The sequence below is a fragment of the Pieris rapae genome, chromosome 3, assembly GCF_905147795.1.
Source record: "Pieris rapae chromosome 3, ilPieRapa1.1, whole genome shotgun sequence".
In the NCBI taxonomy this organism is placed as follows: domain Eukaryota; kingdom Metazoa; phylum Arthropoda; class Insecta; order Lepidoptera; family Pieridae; genus Pieris; species Pieris rapae.
Window position 1 is genome coordinate 3,999,325 of NC_059511.1, and position 17,195 is coordinate 4,016,519.

At 32.5% G+C, this 17,195-nt stretch overlaps 4 protein-coding genes across 5 annotated transcripts; 2 read left to right on the forward strand and 2 right to left on the reverse strand.

Moving 5' to 3' along the window:
* Positions 1-344: 344 nt before the first annotated feature.
* Positions 345-2,643, reverse strand: LOC110997048 (dynein light chain 2, cytoplasmic). Its single transcript, XM_022264997.2, has 3 exons — positions 2,506-2,643; positions 1,502-1,625; positions 345-914 (listed from the first exon to the last, which is right to left on the reverse strand). The coding sequence occupies exons 2-3, from the start codon at positions 1,607-1,609 to the stop codon at positions 753-755; spliced, it is 270 nt and encodes an 89-aa protein (XP_022120689.1). The 5' UTR covers positions 1,610-1,625; positions 2,506-2,643; the 3' UTR covers positions 345-752.
* Positions 2,644-3,239: 596 nt separating this feature from the next.
* LOC110997049 (serine/arginine-rich splicing factor 1A) lies at positions 3,240-7,441 on the forward strand. Its single transcript, XM_022264998.2, has 6 exons — positions 3,240-3,619; positions 4,212-4,428; positions 4,700-4,846; positions 4,924-4,994; positions 5,398-5,509; positions 6,136-7,441. The coding sequence occupies exons 1-5, from the start codon at positions 3,441-3,443 to the stop codon at positions 5,501-5,503; spliced, it is 720 nt and encodes a 239-aa protein (XP_022120690.1). The 5' UTR covers positions 3,240-3,440; the 3' UTR covers positions 5,504-5,509; positions 6,136-7,441.
* A 707-nt stretch (positions 7,442-8,148) lies between these two features.
* Positions 8,149-10,728, reverse strand: LOC110997088 (2-methoxy-6-polyprenyl-1,4-benzoquinol methylase, mitochondrial). Its single transcript, XM_022265069.2, has 7 exons — positions 10,418-10,728; positions 9,996-10,145; positions 9,683-9,812; positions 9,349-9,484; positions 9,140-9,228; positions 8,814-8,925; positions 8,149-8,334 (listed from the first exon to the last, which is right to left on the reverse strand). Exons 1-7 carry the CDS (start codon positions 10,581-10,583, stop codon positions 8,233-8,235), a joined length of 885 nt encoding a protein of 294 aa, XP_022120761.2. The 5' UTR covers positions 10,584-10,728; the 3' UTR covers positions 8,149-8,232.
* Positions 10,729-12,254: 1,526 nt separating this feature from the next.
* LOC110997070 (poxin) lies at positions 12,255-17,189 on the forward strand. Of its 2 annotated transcripts, none has more exons than XM_022265043.2 (5): positions 12,255-12,405; positions 14,476-14,633; positions 15,068-15,181; positions 15,834-16,025; positions 16,744-17,189. In XM_022265043.2, the coding sequence occupies exons 2-5, from the start codon at positions 14,490-14,492 to the stop codon at positions 17,011-17,013; spliced, it is 720 nt and encodes a 239-aa protein (XP_022120735.2). In that variant the 5' UTR covers positions 12,255-12,405; positions 14,476-14,489; the 3' UTR covers positions 17,014-17,189. The 2 variants fall into 2 exon arrangements, with proteins under 2 accessions (XP_022120735.2, XP_022120734.2); XM_022265042.2 differs by lacking the exon at positions 12,255-12,405 and adding an exon at positions 12,573-12,716.
* Positions 17,190-17,195: the final 6 nt, after the last annotated feature.

Sequence of the window (17,195 nt, forward strand, 5' to 3'; positions counted from 1 at the left end):
AATTATGTAAGGATTAGCAATAAATCATTCATCACATTAAAATAGTTAATGTTGCGTTTGATATAACATTCTTAAAACATTGAAACGACGTTGATTCTATTATTATAAAAAAATGACATAGCCACATTCTACTAAATTTAATTATAAATACAATATACATGAGAATCACAGTGCTAAGCCAACTGAATTATGGCAATATGGTAAAAACTGATTTTTAATCTGTTCACACTTTTTAAGATTAAGTACATTTAAGAGGCGCTATTAATAATTTCCCCGAAATATGTACCCTAATAGATAAAACATAAAACGAAGATTAATGTTCATATTTAAAAAAAAATCCAGCATTGGTTTGTAAGAAAGTTTAATAATAATAGAAGTATTGAAAATATCTCCAGTGAAACATATTAACAAATAAAAATACAATAAATTTAGATAAGTACTAACATATGAATTTACTATGCTAGGTATAGTCTAGGAATTAACTAAAATTTTATTAATAAATACACTAGACGTGAATGTGTACACAAGTAACTTCTTATTCTATACATGCGGGCCGTGAGAGTCATTCATACAACAAGCATTCAACCGACCATTCCATGTCAGCCTTGGACATCCCACTGGGGCTGGGGGCCTGCTGCTGCGGGAATGTACACTGGCCCAGTGGGCAAACAAGGTTAAAGGATTATGGGAGCTGGGAGTTAGGCTAAGGACATAGGATAAGGGAGGGAAGGGGGGGGGTTGGAAGAAAGGAATTAACCGCTCTTGAAAAGCAGTATCGCTACTTGGCCAAGGTAGAAGTAAATGAAATGACGAGTCTCATGCGTCACGTAAGAACCGAAGTTACGACCGACAATGCAATGCCATGTGGGGTTGTATTTCTTGTCGAACTCTTTCTTGATAAATGCAGCAATATCCTGAAATGTAAAATCATCATTTAGCACTTCATATCACATACAAGTTAAACCTTAATTAAATTATCTAATAAAGAGTAAACCATATTTTTTAATATAGACAGCAGAAATTGAAATCATCAACAACAGTTATAATTGCAGAATCAATCACAAACATTTCCCTTTAGTTTCTACAAAAACTTACATTTTAACATTACATTATTATTAATTATTTATAAAATTGTTAATACTTCATTTTGGGTAGTCAAATTGTGGCTAACCACAATCATAACTGTTGTGATAAAGAAACTTTACAACAATTTTACATATCAATGTATTAGGTAGTCCCAAAGAGGGTAAGTTGTTTTGATATACTAAAAAAACTAAATATTAATACTGTCATTACAGTATTTTATTAGATTAATTTCTCAAAGCATTTTGCATCCCAGTACCAAGACCAAAATTATGCTGTCAACCAGTGTTCTGTTAAATAGTTGTATGCCATAATATGTATTTTCATTGCCATTGTCTTTATGTAAAAAGTCACCAATATATATTGATTTTATATAAAGCAAGATTAATATCTCGTATAAAGGAGACCTTATAATTACCTTCTCAATATTGAACTTTTCGAGTGCCTGTGTTGCACAGTCAACAGCATCCTGCTGCATCTCCTCACCCATATCAGCATTCTTGATCACTGCCTTTCTGTCACACATCTTGTATACTTCCTTACTGAAAATGGCACATTTTAGATGTTTACAATATTGGCATACAATCAGTAGCAATCTCTGGAGACTAAAGTAAATATTGAATGCTGTTAAATATCAATATGCAATAAAAACCTACAAGAATTCTTATTGGAATGTACAACCAATGTAACCAGTATAATACATATTAGTGTATGACATTTATCCATAGTTAAAAAACATGATAATACAAATTCATTGATCTCTTGCAGCAATATTGTAATGTATTAATCAACATGTTTCAAAATTTTATCAAGTTCTTCAAGACAATGTTATAGAATCAGATCCTAAGGACATATTGCTTATAACTAATAATAACACATTATAGATTTAATCACGGGAATTCTTAACACTCTTGAATATTGCAGTGTTTTATATAATAAATTTTTCAAAATTATATTTCCACATGCGTACTAAAGATTGATTGTTTATGTTCGATATATGGATCTAAAAATATCTTTCATCAAAAGGTCAACGTAGAATCCACTGCGACACTTAATGCAGCAATTGTTTTAAAAAATCCAACAAATACCTGCTTTCTATATCAGAACACTTTTTCGTAGTAATCCGCACTAAAGCACTGGCGGTAAACCCCGTCATCAAATAGATATTAACCAAAATTTTCGATTACGTGGAAACGCGACAAATTTTCAGAAATTCATGGAAGAAAAGGCCATTGTCATAGAAACTATTGAATTAAATCGATAAAACTATTTACAGAGCGAACCTTGGAGAAATATTAACATTTTACGGCCCCGTAATTTAAAATGTGTTTTAACCCGGAAAACAGTTTAATAAACATACAAAATTTTATTAAAACACTCACAAATATATGAGCATTTAGAAATAAATTAAATTATACTCACTTTTACGTTGAAAATTGAAATATGAATAATTTTTCACGAAACGATTTTGATACCGGAGACTGGAGATTCAATGCTACTTTCTAGAGGATTCTTTCAAAGGCTTCTTTCACCGAAGATTACGCAAGATTGTTATAGAGGGCGTTCGAAATTCAAAAATTATTCCAAATATAAATACCGATTTTAATTTATAAATTTTTAATTAGTCATCGAAGTAATCTGTGGATTTAAAAAAATGTTACGTTATTTTGTTACCCCCCAGAAAGTAAAAAGAAATTTGCTTTCCACCATATATTTTTTACGACTATTTTCAATTTAAATGTACAATATTTTTTTTATTACATGCTACATTTTTTTGCTTACTTTTATCAACTAAGCAACCAAAGTAAGTTTTAAATTTTAGAAATAATGTTACAGTCTTTATCTTACCGAATGTAATTCTACGATCTATTAGTACAATTATACGATTTTTTGATAGCCTATCTCGCAAGTGTTGGGACTGGGTCCTTCTAATAGTGGCTTATGGCTTTTACACATACTACTGTTAAGTGTTAAGCCATCTTGACCATACCCCTTGGGTATGTAAGTTAAATGTATAAAACTTAATAAATGGTAGTATTTTAAGAATTTGGCGTAAATGCAAAATTGAACTGGCAATTCGATGCCATTATGTCAGTTAGGTTGTCCATTAAGAACTTGTCATTGTCAAATCACTTACGATTTCCGCTAAGCTAGCTATTTCGCATAGCGGTGGCGCGGTGCTCGATAACGACAACTTAGCGTAGTGCCCGTGGTGCCAGGTGGACCGCCATTTTGTTTAGTCAAACACTGCGTAGTGAAAATTAAACCAACGCATAGCTAAGTTTTATAAAAATTAAGAAAACAGTCGTGTAGATTGTAAAAGTTAAATTTACTAGTTCTGTATATTTATTACAATTATGTCAGGAGGCAGTAGTGCGAACCGGAATGAGTGCAGAATATACGTTGGAAACCTACCCCCTGATATAAGGACAAAGGACATTCAAGATTTATTTTATAAGTTTGGCAAAGTTACATTCGTTGATTTGAAAAACAGAAAAGGTCCTCCATTCGCTTTTGTGGAATTCGAAGATCCGAGGTAAAAAGATATTGTTTTTAGACATTCATGATTAAACTTTCAATGGCGGTTTGTCGGTATTCGACCGTCGGCATGTGTATTTATGTATTTAGGTTAATTTAATTAAAGGCGCGGTTCTTGTATTACGAAAAATACATATTTCTGTTCATTCTGCATTTAATTGCCACATAGCATAAAATATAACATTTTAATACACAATCCATTGTTATCTTTTTTACTCTCAATTAATTATTACAATAAATTGCTTCAAGGAAATACTCATTAAAGTATGAATACAATTGATTTTACCTACTTCTCTGGTTCTATAAACATGTTTTTCCTGACTATACTATTTTTATTTAATAAAAAATATTTGGTTAAATATGCTACTCTATTATCTTGGTTAGTAAAAGCTAATATTTTAGTTTTCATCATTACTCAAATGTCTCTCTTATCAGTTTACTCAAAATAGCATTATCACCCTATAAATGTGTATAAATATCATTATTTTTACCACTACTTATGCAATATAAAAATACATACATATTGAAATATTTTTTTTAGGCCAAGTTCTGTTTTAAAAATAACTTCTTGTATTTTATTTTCAATTCAGAGATGCAGATGATGCTGTTAGAGCTAGAGATGGCTATGACTATGATGGATACAGGCTGAGAGTGGAGTTTCCACGTGGTGGTGGAGGTGGTGGTGGCAGGGGTGGCCGTGGTGGTGGAGACAGGTTTGGGGGTAGACCTGCTGCACGAGGCCCACCTGCTAGGAGATCAGAGTACAGAGTCATGGTAACTGGACTACCACCATCAGGTTCATGGCAGGTATGTAATAGTTACCTGTAGGGGTAAACATTGTGATGCACTTTTAATTAAAGTCACTTGGACATGACTGGACACAGTAAGTTAACACTACTTGATATTTTCCCTTAATACTCATTATTTTGATATGCTTACATTTCTTTTGGTAATTCTAAACTTTACAAGACAATGGCAGAATATTTCCCAAAAACCTTATGGCTAATTGAGATTTTATCAACAATTTAATTTTGGTTAACCAAGAAAGATTTTTCTTAAAGTAACTGCATTTCTTCAGGATCTAAAAGACCACATGCGTGAGGCAGGTGATGTATGTTTTGCTGACACATTCAAAGATGGTTCAGGTGTGGTGGAGTTCCTTCGTCATGAAGACATGAAATATGCTGTCAAGAAACTTGATGACTCTCGTTTCCGCAGTCATGAGGTATGACATACCAAGTCCCTTGCTTATACAACATTCATTAGAATTTTACTTAATGATAATTAATTTAAATTTTACAGGGTGAAGTATCATACATCCGAGTGAAGGAAGACTATGGGAACAATGATCGTTACAGTGGAGATAGAGACAGGTCAGTTTTCATAAATTTTTTTGTTAAAAACTTAGGTGACAATGATCATAATAATATATACTGATAAATATAATTTAATGAAAGGTTATTAGACATTTAAATACATTTTACAAAAGTGAAACCAGTAATATTTTATGTTAATCTGTGTATGAAATATAAAAAACTGTTTCACCCTTTCAATATTACAATTTTTTAAATAATATTTACTTTTGCAGCTTTTGTGTATCATACTTCCCATGCAATTCTCAAGTATATATTTTGTGTCTTAATACTGCTGTCAGCATATGACAGAAAAGTTAAATTGGTGATGCAAAATAGCGTAATTTAAACCCTTTTCTACACAAATTTGAATTGAGGGCCGAATTTTCTACTCAATCGTTAAAAAGTAAATCATATGTTTTAGGTCCCGGTCATACTCTCCTCGACGTGGCCGCGGCTCTCCTACGTACTCGCCCGTTCGTCGTTCGTACTCGCGGGACCGCAGCCGCTCACGAGACCACGCCTACTGAACGCCGGTCCGTATAAAATATTGTAATAAGAATTTAAAGCTTCTAGTAAATTCAAGTATTTAAGTATAAGTTTCACTGGAATTTTTATTCATGTAAAGACCTTTTTAAATGTCCACATCTTAAGCATTTGTTTCATCATGTTGCATCTCGTCGAGATGGATATAAATACAATTATTTCTGACCATAATTAAAAGCTTCCAAAGGAATCACAAGTAAGTTAAGAAACTTATAATTTTCAATATCTGGGTATCGTCAGAATCATAAACTAACAGCTTTGTTAAAACTTTAACGAATGCTTTCCTAAAACAAATAATCTTGTTTCTAAATTTAAATGGCACAATTTTCTCTAAGATTTTGATTCAGCTATGTTGTTGTATGGGTATAATAATAATAATAAAATTAGTTATGGATCAAATATTAGAGTTAATGGAAAGATTCAGAAACGTGATTTTTCGCGAGCCATGTCAAAATCTAATAATGTTTGGCGTATGGGAGTCCAAGTCTCAAAAATTTTAGAGAAAATAGTGTCTATTTGTTTTGATAATAACTATCATTGGTTTTGTTTAATAGAATAGAAAGGAAATTATGAGTTAACAAGTAGTGTATGCATTGAAGGTTATGTTTATCGACAGCTGGCGCGCGGCGGGCGGAGGCTTCTGCGGCGACTTCTAATCGCTTTATATACACTACATACACCCCTCAAACTTCACTCTTTCAAATGTGTTAGATATATGCTCCACTGGGCTGTGACGTCATACTAAACTATGTAGACAAAATTTGATTGCAATGTGTGTACTATAAATTGAGTTTTTCGGTCGACGATTTATATTTTAATGAAATTAATAAGTATTTAACGTAAACAACATGAATGAAGTATTAAAGATGTTATTAACGACACAGGCCAGTTACTCTGCAACTACAGACTTTTAGTTATAAACTTGTATTGGTGCAGCGACAGCGATTAGCTACCAATAACGTAAGGGAACATTGCCAAAGTGTACACAAATAGGAATAAGTAAAGTTTGATCATTCATATATTTGTTACACGTTGACAACTTTCCATATAATTCGCTATCGGCGCAAACGTGTAGCAATCTTGTAACAAGTTGGTATAAAGATAATAAACAGTTGTTTTTTTGTTTCATCCACTGTGGATCGGATCTGATCGGATTGGGCTCGTTGTGGCGTTTGGTGGTCCTGAGATGTGAGGGATCTCTAGGATACGATAGGATTCAAACGAAAGGATAGGACGCGCGCACTCACCGCTCCAAGGATTTCGGGATCTCGTGGATCTGGATTTTGGGATCTTAGCGGATCAGGATATCGGGATCTTACTGGATTTACGGATTTTAAAGGATTTATTCATTTCGTTCAGCACGGATCACGGATCTTTGGTATGATTTTAAATTTATTGCAAAATAACTTTGTTGAGTGCACGCTCCGATTGTTTTTGCTTTTCGATGTGACGCGGAGACCCGCTTCGCTCATTACATACGTCACTAGTCTAGAGCTAACGTCTCATACGAGCATGCTTGAGCTTAACCTCTCTCCGAGCAGACGACTCACGGCAGCTTAATGGGCCCAAGGGGTAGATAGGGTTCTCGACAAGATAGGAATATTGCGGTTTAGTTTGAAAGTTGACTATGTAAACGGTACATTTTAAAACTTGTAAATTTGCGGTCATAATAATTAATGTATAACTTCCGTAAAGCTGGTAACGGGCCTAATTCTACACCCGAAATTACACCGACCAATCAGAGTGCATTTAACTTACGTCGCGCTTGTGATTGGTCGGTGTCAACTGAATAAAATATGCAATAAATTAATTTCGGTAATTCTTTAATAGATTTGACGACGAGTGTGTATTGTATATTATAATAGATACGTCTGCATTCCAACAACTTTAGTTTGATGGATTTTAATAAATATTCAGAAATATAAAGTGTTTTATTTTTTTCATATTGTGTGCCTTTGAAATAAACAAAAATTGTAAGATTTCCAGATACAGTTTTCAAATGAAGGATGAGAAAAGATAAACTGGAAATTGACTTCTCCACTACTCCTCAACCTCCAATTTTTTTGTGATGACTATATTTTTAGATCCTTGAACAAATTTTAATATCAATAAAGAAATAATAATAATACATCTCTTATATAATAGATAATTTCACAACATGAGTATGGAACTGGAGTAGCTACTCATTATGAAAGAAATGAAAAAAACTATTCGCTCTATCAGATGTAGTTGAAATGGGAGCTCATAGTTACAATATAGCGAGCACAACACTCAAACACATTGTAGACACAATATCATCGTGTATACATAGTCAAAATCATAACCATTCACGAGTCAGCCAGCCGTAAAACGCATTCAAGCCATCAGTCCCCTACCAAACCCAATGCATGGACGCGACCAGCTAAGGTTGAACTTATGAATAAAATAAAACCTTATACTAAAAAAAAATTGTTTACGTGATTTTTCAGGTGACATGAAGAATATTCTATAATTAATTGGTTTTCTTACTTACAAAATATGTTCTGAAATTAATCAAAACAGTAAAAATAAAAAAAAATTATAAAACATTACAATCAATTGAAAAACAAGGAATCTTGAGGTAAACATATTAAAATGAAAGAAAATAACATTCAACTGTTAATACTATATTTTCTCACAAATCTATCACTTACTTTAACAAAAGGTTTTTAACATTAATATAGCACATATTACTTTACAACTTAAACCCAGAATGTATGGAGCACACACCAAACGTCAAATTTTCGTAAGAAACCTGCCTGAAGCCTGCGTTTTCGATCATTGCTTTAAATGTATCCTGCAATTATTAGAAAAAAATATATTTGTATACATGTGTCAGTTCTAATTAGATTGTATCCAATAGAATAAGATGCCTACAACATTTACGTAGTTGAATAAGTGAAAATTCACACAGCAATGGGGATTTACTAAAACGCTTGGGGATGCTAAAGAAAGAGACAGCGTGACCCGGACTTTGTGATTGGTCAAATAGACCGGACGTATCATGCCGCATATCACCGCTTATCGGACTAAAAATTCTGTTGTTTAATTCTAATTGAACGCAGCGCACAATAGTTTCCATTTTCACCCAAGTGAGTTACTATTTAGGTACATAAAAGTTCTATATAACAATAAGAGATATTGCTTCGCATTTATTATGTTAATTAATAGAAGGAACATTAAATTCGAATAATGTTAGGATTAAAATTTTATTAAACTTTTTCTTTCTCATGTTACAATATTCATACAAGACCACGAGCAGTTTTAAATATATACCTGATTTGGAAACTGTCTAATGCTTTCAACAAGATACTGGTAAGGCTTCCATTGTCCTGCTACTAGTTGCCCCAGCACAGGTATCACTTGGAAGGAGTACTGATCATACATCCTAAAATAATTATATTAATTAGTATGTAATGACTGCTGGCTATAAATCATGTACCATTTCTTAAGTATTCAAGACACTTCATGGTACAGCTGATTTTATTTATATATTATATTTTTGTTAGACTTAGAGTACCGTGATTTTGTGTATTGTATGAAGAATTTTTAGATGCAAGTTGCTCTTTATATATAAATATAACATGGTATAATATTATTACCATTGAAGTTGTGTGTTTGACAAATGACTGAACTCCAAACACATAAAACGTCCACCAGGCTGCAGCACACGGAATGCCTCTTCTAAAACCTAGAATGTTACATTTGACTTTATTGTAAAATTCAACTACTGATCATCTTAACCAATTTTATATAATACCAGGAATACTTAACTTTTATCTTAATAAAAAAAATAATGTAAGCAAAATACCTTGTCCACATGCGTACAGTTTCTGATTCCAAAAGCGATGGTGTAGGCATTATAACTCTCATCTGGTATTGGCAATTTCTCTGCATCAGCACACAGCCAGTCTATAGACACCAGAGGATCGCCTGTATAACCCTGTCTAGAACAGTTGGGTCAGATATTCCATAAAAACAACACTATCTAAATAAGTTTTTATAACACTAAGTGGCATATATAAATTTCAAATTGTGAATTATTTAAAACAACTTTCTTAAACTAAATTGCTAAAGTTAAATCCTGAAAGAACTAAAATTACTTTTCTTATAAGCATATATATTTTTTTTAATTAATAACATACCTTTCTGCCCTTATTTTTCCAACATCTAGCATAGACTGGTTGATGTCACTTACTGTGACATGACTAGGTTTTTCTGTTGGATTTTGTCCAATATTTCTCAAGTAGTTGATATAACGGAATGTTATATCTCCTGAAAATGATTATTGCAAACATTTAATAATCCACACATTTTTAAACTTGTTTTTTATTTAAACATTGTGTGTGTGTGTTTTATAGGTTTCTAACCTTTTATTTTTACCTCTACTACATGTATTTTTGCAAATTATTCACTGTGTTTTTACATTTAAATAAATAGAAAATATGATTTATTTACCTGTTCCACCAGCCATATCAAGCAACTTTGTACCAGGTCTAGGAGACAATTTCTGCATAAAAATGTCCTTCCATACTCGGTGAATACCCAAAGACATAACATCATTCATTACATCATATTTATCAGCTACTGTTTCAAATACCTCATACACTGAAAGTATGAAAAATCTAATTAAAACAATCAAGAAATAGTAGCCTTACTGTTTCTAGTCCAATATCCTTCTATCTATTATTTATATATTATAATGGCTATTATCCATTATTGTAATAGTCAGATTCTTCACATTCTGTATTCACACATCTTAAAATGGGAAAGTGTTTTCACGCATCTAAATCCAATACTAACCTCATCTGCTTGAATAAGATGTAAACAATTTTTTAATTAAATTAATGTTTTTTAAATTTTAATTAATTGTTGCTCACCTTTTTTAGTCTTTTCCTCTTCGTCAATAGTGTCGAAACCAAAATGTGTTTGTTTTCTTTCATTGCTGTGATCATTTGGAGCTGTATGAGTACTTAATGATCTTATTTTAAAGGATCGTGTTGTTTGAATATTACCAAATCTAATCAAGCCCCTTCTCAACGACATTATAGTGAAATAAACTGTTTTCGTTTATATTTGTATATAAGTTCTGCTATCTACTATTATAACATATTTTATTTTGTTCAGTAATCAGTTCCCTATTATTTGACATTTGCCTTAATTTTTTTTAAGTTACGGGTTTTTTTTTATAGGTGTAATCATTTTTCATACTAGACATAATAGAGTAAATTGCGTTTCCAATGATGACAGTGACACTTACAGTTAAACTTGATTCGAACTGCGATAATATTGTCATGATATTTCCAAATAATCTGAGATACGACATTACCTTGGGCAGAAAAATTTGATGTGTAGTGCCAACGTCAAGTTATGTTTCCTATTTTACGTCTTGTCCCGAATTGACCGTCATAATCTACCCTTAAAAGTGACTCCTTAGTCCTTAATCCTTATTACAAGTTTTACCAGCCTGAGCAAACACGTGAACGATCGAATATTACTAACATAAATAAATGGAACTTTGACAAAGGATTTTTTTTGTCGTTTTTTTATATTCTAATAGACAAAGACTGGAGTGAATGACTTGCTATTGATGATGTTGGTGAAGCAGTGGACCATTTTAATATCATTCTATATAGCTCTTTTAATCGATGGTTACTTAGAAAAATTCGAAAGTTAAAGGGTCTGTCTATTTTAGTAATGAAATCATCGCTAAATCAAGAACTAAAGCTGGATTTGGCAGTGGAAATTTCTTAATGATAATAACGCGTGTTTAGAATTTAAACGTCTTAGGTCAGTCATAGAGAATGACATTCGCAAAGCTAACATTAACTATTTACATACCATCTCATTAAATTTAGTAAACCTACGTAATTTTGGCAATATATTAATAAAAAACTTTAACATACAATATCCAAATTCATAAGGCTGAATAGACATAATATCTATTACTGTCGAAAACTAGACGGATGAAGAGAAGATGGATGGTGGCTAATAACCGAAAACAGAATCAGAACAAGGTACGTACAGTACTGAGTACAATACGTAAATAAATAAAACTGAAATGTTGTTCGTACAGTTGAAACTGAAATGTTGTTAAATACCAGGGCCCCTTTCAGAATTGCATTAAAAGCACTATTAGCACAAGTCCGTATAAATGCAGTAGATAGGTAAAAAAAAACAATTTTGTCGACCGACTTTAAAAAATGAGAAGGTTCTCAATTTCACTGCATATATAAAATATTTGGTTATGCTACCCTATAACTTTTACGCAAAACGGACCAAATTTGAGTCTAGTTGTGGAAATTGAGCCCACCTACCATACCATACCATACCCCATAACTTTCGATAGGGTGTACCAATTTTGATGAATTAAATTTGGTCTAGTTCTGACAATTTGGAGGCGGATTAGTTTATTATTAAATTATAATTATGTAATACCTATTTGTGATTTTTATCTGTGGTTGGATTCGTTCTAAAAACATGTACTTATATGCAAATTTAATTTACTAGAAAGTAATAATAAAAAACCCCTCGTTTTATTCAGTTTTACCTACCATACCCTCTTCATTTCACCCATAAAAAAGTTCGTAGATCTACGAACGACTTTTTTTACTAAATCGAAATTTACTAAATCTACGTAATTTTCTGTGGCCTAGGTAATTATCAAAATCCGAGTTGGCAACACTGGCTCTATATTAAACTTTTTATTCTGTAATATTAAACAATGGAACAACGGGGAATTCCCCTTTAGTATTTTCGCGAAAGTAATAAGAGTGCCTTTGTGCCAACTTTAAGCGTCATACGGTTATAGGCCAACCACACAGCACATTGACTGAATCATCTATGTCAAGAAGATAAAGCGGTGAAGGTAATATTAAAAATTTACATAATATTAAAAAAAGTACGAGTAACCTTTTATACATAATATTATTAAGATTTTTCAAGTTTAGCAGATTTACGAATGCGGAGATTGCCAGTTTTAGGTGTACATACAAAGAACATTCTCTAGTTATATCAAATTATGAATCGCTTACGGGTGAGTCATATTCGTGTATGATAAAACATCAGCAATCATGGTTTTGAGTATAGTTTTGTTTGTTCTTGTCACGTCAGCTGACGTCTCTGAAGATTTTCATATCTTATCTCACACAGAGCCATTAAGTCCGCGAGGTGTGCAAAGTAAGTTGTTATTAAAAATAACTATTTTACAGTTCACAATTTGTTTATTTAATAGTAATACAGGTATAAGAATTATTTTATCATAAAGAGAAGTAGATTTAAAAAACTGGTAAATATGTAGACTATAGATATTATTGTATCCAACGATTTTTACATAGTATAATTGTTTTTATTAATTTTATGCTGTTTTGATCTATTCATAAAAAAGTCTTAATATAAAAGTTACATATATTTAGTTGTTTCTAAACAACCTACCTACCTATAGGTAAATACCCAAACAAAATACTGTAATAAAAATGTCGAGAAGATTATGTTATTAATGCCGAAGGCCCCATTATTTAGCAAAATCAAAATCGGCTTGATTCCAGATGATTGTTTAGTCGTTGATATCTCAATCCTATCTATTGTAATATACTTATTGTTATTGAATTTAAAACTATTATTATCAATGTTCGTCGTAAATTCGGATTAACATTGCATCGATCATTACTGCCATATCGGTCATCGTATTTTGTTTTTTTTTTAAGATAACTATTTTTATACATTTCTAAATTAATGTCTGAGAGATTGATTTATGGATTCAAATTTCTTAATTACCTCCTCGTCATGTATGATTGTCAAACGTCATAACAGGTTTTAATCAGCTATAACTTTTACCACCGAATTAATAATCTAATGCCCAAACCCATTACCCAATAACGTTAACAATCATCTTAATACAAATATGTATTCATAAAAGTATGCCAATAACTAATCGACGGATTGTAATAGGCATCTGTCGATACAAGCTATGCATGGTAGGATCGGGGTATGTGGATAGAGCTTTGTATAAAAATTTGTTTAAAAAGATTTAACTTACACCAGTTTTTAAAATACATATTTAAAAAGCTATTTGATATGTTTTAAACATAGATATGTATATTTTAATATTATTTGTATGATTTCATTTACTTTCTTTGGTTTATACTGATTATCAAATAAAGTGCAAAGAGTTTGCATTCTATCCGTCGCCAAAAATGAATTGTCTTTATAGGGTTTGGTTATTGGGATGCAGATAGGAGATCGATCGACTGTCACGGTCTGATCTCAGATTGTTATCAATCTGACACTGTGGATTAATTATTGGGTTCGGGCGTAAGTCAAGGTTTAATCTGTTCCCGTAAAATTAACCTAAACCCTAATAGAACCTTTGTTCTACGTAGGGTTCGCGTAAAGTTAACTACGGATTTATCGATTTATGTTTAAAATTTTATTATACAAAAAGAAAACTTCTTTCTACGTCAAAAATTTGTATAAATGAACATACATACTTTGAACGTTGTTCATTCAATATAACAACTTGCTAATAGCTGGTAGGAACCACGCAGGCATCTGAATATATTCATAAATATTTCTGTGTTATTTTGATAGCAGGCGATTTACATACCCTGTATGATTATAGCCTGTATAAGCCCAAAAAGTTTTAATGTTCTGTCCCCACAGAATGAATATTATTATTTTTTAAGTAGAGATAGAGCTACCTGAGAACCTCTCCTCTGAATAAGAGTAGACCTTCGATGAAGTGCAGGTCTACGCCAAATGCTTTTGTTTCCCACAGTTATTCCATCTTTCCAGGTCATTCAAGTAAGGTTTTTTTTTTGAGCCATCTGCCTTCACCAATGCTGTCAATGTGAGACTGGCCTATTGCTATTTAAACATTTTTGAATGTGTTACGACATCTGTTATGTTAGTACTTATTATATTTTTTTTCTTTATGTAGATAAAAGCGACGATATGTCTCAGCGTACGGTCTTGAATGAGCAGTATAAGGGGTTGGTGGAGCGAATGTCAGTTCCGGTTGAGCTTCATGAGAGAGAGGGACGTCGCTATGCTACCTGTGCTTCGTTAGTTCCCATACATTGTTGCACGGCGGAACAGGTAACTTCTTGAAGCATTTTAATTTTTCATTTTGTGTGTACTAACGCACTACTGCACTCAATTAGTTTATTGAAAAATACAATCCATTATACTACATATATTAAAAAGTTAATACATACATATATTAAGGCCAGAACTGACTTTAACTTTATTTTAACATATAAAGTAACAAGTCCATTTCGACTTAGGGTCCTTCAAGAAAAGAGCGTACTAATTCTTACAAGACCGGCAACGCACTCGCGAGCCCTCTGGCATTGAAAGCGTCCATGGGCGGCGGTATCACTTAACATCAAGTGAGCCTCCTGCCCGTTTGCCCCTATCCTATAAAAAAAAGAGCTAAAGATATAGTTTTAGGTACTAGTTTTTCTACATTTTAGAAATTTGTATCTGTTGGAAACATTTTGCGACTTCGGTTTTATTGAATCCTATTTCAGAAGGCAGAACTCTCGGTGTCAACCCACCACTACTGTGACGTGTTTACGGAACAAGTTTTGGCTCATTTGGCCGAGCTTGCCTACGTCCGGCTAGATGCGGACACTGCTGAGAAGGTTAGATGATTAGAACTTACTTCCACAATAATTGAACAATCGTCAAATAGCGTACACGAGAAATGAGGTTAGAGTTTGATAACGCATGTTGAGCAAAGTTAGCTAGGTTTGATTTTGGCGAAACAATAACTGTATCATTTTAAAAAGACAAGACTGGTCTACTTTTTTCAAAAAATATTTATAAAAACTGACTCAAAATGTAAATGTACAATAGTTTTACTCAGTTTATTCAAAACAAATAACATATACATAAAAATACATGTACCTAATAACTAACCTTAAAATTTTATAATTAAAAAATATTATTAAAAGGAGTCCCTTTAGGCAAGGTTCCGAAGATACTGGCAGCGCCCCTTTGAATAGCTAGACTAGTTCTTTGTGCGAGGAAGCTGCCAGCTCTTCGTTCTCCTGTCATGTCGACTAACCTTTTTGATAATTCCCTAAAAGCCTTAACGCGATAGGACCCCACGGATAATAGTTTTTGACTTTATTCTGTATAAACGTACAATATTAGAATTATGTATATATATGTATAATATTATCCTTTGTCTGTATTATAACATACTTCATATCTATTGAGTAAATATAGGACAACGATATCTGTACACGAAAATCAACAGAATTTTATTTAACTATAAAATTTACTTTATAGGTATTTTTGAATCGTACTAAGCGTATACTACTTGTATCGAGCGACGGTAAACTGGCCCAATGGCGATGTGCTCCGACTTTTGAGTCTGCGAATAATTATATCGCAGGTGCACCTATTGTCAATAAAGATGGTAGCATCGTTTCCATAGTGACCGCCAAGCGGGGGAACCACTATGCGGTATCCAATGCAGAGGTAAAGTTTTTTTTTTAAAGTTTAAGAATTTAATTTGACGTAATAATTTGTAACGCAACGAATTCGAATATCAAACCTATTCGGCGAATACGATAATTTAAAAAGGTAATAAATACTACACGCTATTCTTTTTTCAAAGATATTTACTAATTGAAATTAAAACGTAATTTTTATATTCCCACAGGTCTAAAATAATCCTTCTGAGGCCACAGTAGATGGTTTTAATGAAAAATGCTTTTTAGCCAGTTTTGTGAATTCGCGAATACCAATATTCGTATTTGTTGTATCCCTAGTGATAATATATAATCATTTTTTTTAGGAATATTTAAAAAAATATACTTAAATTAAAAATAAAACTCCAAAGTTCTATGTTATATTAATTATAATCACTTATTTACCTAATATCATGTTAATTAATAAATTAATATATTATACTTAAATAATAAACCTAAGATTGTAAATATAATATTAAAAGGAGTCCCTAAATACTGGTAGAGGTCCCCCTTTGAATATCTAGACTTATCTTTGACCGAGGTAGCTGCCAGCTATTCGGTCACCTGTAATGTCGACTAACCTTTTTGCTATTTACATTATTTCGTAAAGATCAATAAATTCACCATAGTTAATGCGGAAGCTATATTAGTCTATTACTTTCCTATGCTTTATTTTATTAGGTATAATATCCCTACCTTTTGTGTATTAAATTAACTATTTACAGGGTGAGGGTGGGTATTTCGAGACGTCCAAACCCTGGGAGATCATCGATACAGGTGACGCTAAATTCGTGTACGCAGACAAAACTTTCTCCACCCGTGAGGAATTACGGGCATATATTAATTCCCTTCCCCCCGCTTCACTCGCTTCACCCCCGCGGCCGCTTTTGATCCGCGGAAACAGTCCCCGAGTCGCTCTAGTTGCAGAGAATGGAAGGCAGCTGGTTCATATTTATCTATCTGGAGTACTAGTTAATGATGTTCAGTACTTATAAGTTTTTACCAATTTGAAATATCATTTTAATATCATAAAGCGTTAAGTTTCTTTAGAAATATTTGGTGAATTGTTAACATTAAAGGAATACGCAAAATAATGAATGTAGAGTTTATAGCTTCAGCTATTACAGCTTCCCCAGAATGTAGGCGAAATAAAAATATACAATTGCAGTTATCGTAA